Here is a 4,920-nt window from a genome sequence, read left to right as displayed (position 1 = left end):
AAATAATGAAAGAAAGAAACAGAATAAGAAATAGAAAAAGAAAGAGAGAGAGAGAGAGATACTTCTATCTCTCTTCAGAGTGGAACCCGATGCAGGGTGCGCGTCGACAGTGAAAGTTTTGACAAGGCGGCTCACGCGATTGGCGGATAGGAAGAAAAGGTGGGGGATTGGTTGGCTGGCTCAGTGGCTCACGGCGTCGTTCATTCGCTTGGCTTTAGTCAGTGGCGAACCGTTTGCGGTATCGCTTTGTGTATAGTACGCGATTGCGCGTTCACCTGCCATTTTATTTCGATCTGTTCATATCTATATATATATATCTATCTATATATATATATAAATATGTATATATAAATGTATATATGTATAATATATATATATGTGTGTGTAATATACACATTACGCCCCAAAACAGAAGTCACAATATCGGCAAGAAAAGAGACATTTAAATTGTGAATATTTTTTATTTATATCTAATCCTGTTGTCCTTGCACATTATTTTCTCGCGACGTTTTAAAATGATATTATCCAAAAATAAGTGAAATTTATTTTCATCTCCTTTACTTTTTTCTCCTTTTTATGTCACTTCTTTTTTCTTCGAAAGAAACCACATAGAAAAACATCTGTGCATTATAATAATACGAGAAAGAGAAAGAGAGAGAAAGAGATCGTCTGACTTGGTATCTTCCAACAATTTTAGTTATTTCTCGTGAATACTTATCAGTGTTCTACAATTATACATAGAAGATATAAAAATATATATATATATAAAATAAATATATATATGCATTATATTTACATACACGACACGCGCACATATGTATATAAATATATTATATAAATAGTTATCGTTTTTTGTGTATGAAATAAACGCAAGGATCGGAATCGCACGTGTGCATTACTGCATCTATACCAAATTGAATCAAACCGATATTAATTTCAATTGGTTGTGTTATTACTCGTCGTGTTGTTAGTTTTCTATTTCCTCTGGATTACTTTAATTAACTGTGTAAAAGTAAAGAAGAAATACATCAAGATATCTTGTTGTTAATAAGAAGGAAAATAAAAAAAGTGGAAAAAATAGAAGAAAAGAGAAAGAAAAACAAAAAGAGAGACAGAGAGAGAGATATCACGAAAGTAGAGCGAACCAATAGAAGAGTACTTTAGTGTTTAACGTGTATTCATGTGTGCGTGTACATATACATGTGTGTATGTGCAAAAGAGGGAGAGGCTGGACCTGACCTCAATACGAGAATCGAGCGTTATTCTCGAAGGCCACTAAGGAAGTATTATACCACTGCTACTACTACTACTACTACTACATATTCAAGAAAAATTTTATTAAAGAACGTAAAAAGAAAAGTTCGATAGAAAAAAGGGGTGGTAAGGAGAAAAAGTAAAACGTTAAATTGAAAAATAAACGAAACGAGAAAAAGAAGAAGAAAATAATTCAGGAAACAAATTTGAAGTGTATCGGAGCAAGTAAAAAAAGTAAACAAAAAAGAAGCAAGGAAACAAAGCAGCAAGTAGAACAAGCAAGGAAGGAAACCGAATACAAAAAATTCATTTGTTTGTCTACGATGGACTAAGATTTTTGTCTTCTTTCTTTTTGGTTTTCTACTGTGCTTGAACTCGATTCATTCGGTGCAGTACACGAGAACGCGAGGAACGAATGAACGAACGAAGGAACGAACGAACGAACGAACGGACGGCGCGCGTTCCCTTTTTCGCGATCGTGACCTCGTTTCCTCGATGACCGACACACCGCGACTCACTGGTGAACGCCATTACCCGCGACCGCGGTGAAACACTCCGAGATAAAAAGAGAGAATAAAGAAGCAATCTCGACGAGTTTCAAATAACAACCAACAACCAACAACCAACAACAACAACATTATTATTTTACGTTTATCAAGACAATTATATTCTCAAATTCTATTGACATTTTGATATTATTCGTATTATTTCTAATGTATTACTAATTAATGCTTTCGAATTATATTATATTAAAGAAAAGTTACGAGTAAAGATGACAAGAATTTCAACTTGGATCATCGATCACGACTCCTGACAGCGAATTGCTTTTCGGTGAAAGTTTGCAAGGGATACTACGGTCGGATCGAAAAGGGAGAAGGAGGAGGAGGAAGAGGAGGGGGAGGCGGTGGTGGTAGTAACGAGAGTGGAGGTGGTAAAGAATTCAAGCGTACGACGGGGGGAGATAGTTCTATTTTCAAGGCCGTCCTTCATAAGGACGGCCAAACTTTTTTTGATTGTGGAATTCGAAAAGATTGATACGGTGGAGCCGAGGACTCGTAACGGGTTGGAAAAGGAAAAGGAAGGTGGCGACGGGGAGGAAGAATCCTTGGAGGCGAAATTGGCGGAGGAAGAAACGGTGGTGGTGGTATTGGATAAAGTTGAGAAAGAACAAGCTGGAGTTGGTATTGTGAATATGCTTCAAACTGTTCCAAGAGTACCCGTTGCGGGTGTAAGAAGAAGATGGGGTGGCAGTGGTAGACAACATACCACTACTGGGGCAGCTTATCATCATCATCATCATCATCATCATCATCATCTTCAAGAATCTTGTCCGGAAGTCTCTAGCAGTGGTGTACTTTCTCCGTTACCAACCAGTTATCGTTCTGGGACACCGGAAACTAACGTTGTCGTGTCGACGCCTGTCAAAAGTAACGAGAATCTTCAACTATGGGATCTGGACCTTCAACGTGGGCTCCAACAAGCACAGATCCATCAACAAAAACAACAAAAACAACAGCAACAACAAACGAACACTACCACTATTACTACGACGACAATCGATCAGTACAATAAGACTAGCACGGTCGTTGCACCTAACGTTACAACTACAAGTAATATCATCGCAACTACCAATGATCATCATCCTGCCTCACCGTATCAAAGTACCTCGGAAGGTATTGTAACATCTACTGCCACTACACAACTAATACCAATAATAATTTATCTATAGGTTATTTATTTGTTGTATTCTACATTTCTTGTATTTATTATATATCTTTTCGTTTGCATAAAGAAATATCTCATTCGCTAGGTCTTGTTTCTTTATGTGAATCCAAAATTGTTCTAAAATTTATCGAATATTGGTCAATGGTGTAAATCTTCAAAAAAATTTGTTTTTATGGATAATCGAGAGAAACAGAGAGAGAGTGTGGGTGTATTGTCGTAAATGGCAGTAGGATGAGGAATGGAAGAGTCGAATTTCGTTGTTGATGAGAAGAAACACGATGACAGGAATTGATGGACAAAACAAAATCGGTTTATGAAATTGTTTGTAAGGATCAACGTTAATGGAAAGTGAAACGTGTCATTTGATTAAACACAATATGCACAGCACACATATACAAATTGAAGGACGAATAAGCGAAGTCTGTCGTGTTATCATCAATTGATCGTACTTGGGAAAGCTTTTGATCATGCCACGGATTGAAATTGGATTTTATAATAATGCATTTTGCGATTCCTAAATAGTAATTCGTTTTTAAAAATGCGTAACTTTTTTTTGTGTTTAAATTCTCTCTTTTATCTTTCATCCCAATAAATTTCTTTCAATAATAATAAAAATTAGACGGTACTGCATTTATATTATTCGATTCGTTCTATTGTAATAAATTAATCGAATTCATATGAATATTGTTTGGAATTTTATTGAAAATAAAAATTCAATCTTATTGCAAAATTGATTAGTATGCCACGTATTTTTTTCTTTTTTTTTTTTCTTTTAAATATTTTTCATATCATTCATAAATCGTTATGTAAAATTTAAATTTAAATACCGTATTAATTACAAGTTTATTTTTTTTTGTTTTATTGTCCCTGCCTTTAGTTTTGTCGAATATTTTAAATGATTGTTTTCCTATTAGATTTTGCGCGACTAAAATGAAAAGCAGAAAATAAATACTTTCGTTTATTAATTTAATTGGAACAATTGCGCGGGCGTGTACACGCAACCAGCCAATTTGATCTCGAATCGAAACGAAACTTAATGGACGAATTAAACCTCGACGTTATCTTCGATCTTCAAACGATTGAAGTCATCTCTTATTTTCCTTCTCTCTCTTCCTTACTTACTCGTTTATAAAACGTTTCTTCTTAACGAAGAGTAATATTTCAGTACGAATTTTTGTTAAAATATCACTTGACTTTGGAAAATGAAACGAGAATGATAATATCCCAAGATAAATAAGCAAATTATTGCTGTTTGTTCCGACGAATATTCCTTTTTAGCCTCTCTATTAAAAAAACCATCCATCGAAGATATGCGCTATTTTTTTTATTCTTCTTCCCTTTTATACAAGTAGAATCGTATTTTAAAATTAAACACATTAAATGCAATCTGCTGCGGGCTCATTTATCTCGAGACTGCAATTTGAAAGAAGAAAAGAGAAAAACAAAATAAAGATCTTTACTTGATACAAATAATGTAATGTTTAAAAGCAATCTGACATGTTTACTCAAATTAGATAACACAGTATATATATATATATAAGCAAATACTTTTAAATTATTAATAATATATTTAAATCGATTGATATTTTTGTTAAAGCATGTGTATACTTGCTCTATTTTTTATTCTAAAGAGATTTTGCAGAATTCAAGCTTTTTTAATAGCAATCAACTGATCAAAAACAATTTTGTTCAGTTCAATTGGAAATTTAATTACGATTTAATGATATAACTATGATAAACCCATACAATTTTGATTAAAAAAACGGTTGCAAAAATATCTTCTTAAAAATAAATACATTACAACGTATAGAATATTCTTGTTTTATTTTTTTAATCAATTTGTCTTGTTTATCAAAGAGAAAAAGGAAAGAAAACTAAAAAGGGGAAAAAAAAAACGTGAGAAGAAAAGGAGCTAAAAATAATAGTTTATTGTACCGCGTT

General features: G+C 33.6%; 1 protein-coding gene and 1 long non-coding RNA gene across 2 annotated transcripts; both read left to right on the top strand.

Moving 5' to 3' along the window:
• Window positions 1-204: 204 nt before the first annotated feature.
• On the top strand, window positions 205-1,333 carry LOC122519586. The gene is made up of 2 exons (XR_006304323.1): window positions 205-449; window positions 602-1,333. It is a non-coding gene; the product is annotated as an uncharacterized LOC122519586 (long non-coding RNA).
• A 49-nt stretch (window positions 1,334-1,382) lies between these two features.
• LOC122519585 (protein hunchback-like) lies at window positions 1,383-3,522 on the top strand. Its single transcript, XM_043639147.1, has one exon. The coding sequence runs from the start codon at window positions 2,447-2,449 to the stop codon at window positions 2,981-2,983; it is 537 nt and encodes a 178-aa protein (XP_043495082.1). The 5' UTR covers window positions 1,383-2,446; the 3' UTR covers window positions 2,984-3,522.
• Window positions 3,523-4,920: the final 1,398 nt, after the last annotated feature.

The sequence above is a fragment of the Polistes fuscatus genome, unplaced genomic scaffold, assembly GCF_010416935.1.
Source record: "Polistes fuscatus isolate 324 unplaced genomic scaffold, CU_Pfus_HIC Scaffold3, whole genome shotgun sequence".
NCBI lineage: Eukaryota > Metazoa > Arthropoda > Insecta > Hymenoptera > Vespidae > Polistes > Polistes fuscatus.
This window is presented reverse-complemented; position numbering and strand designations above follow the sequence as displayed.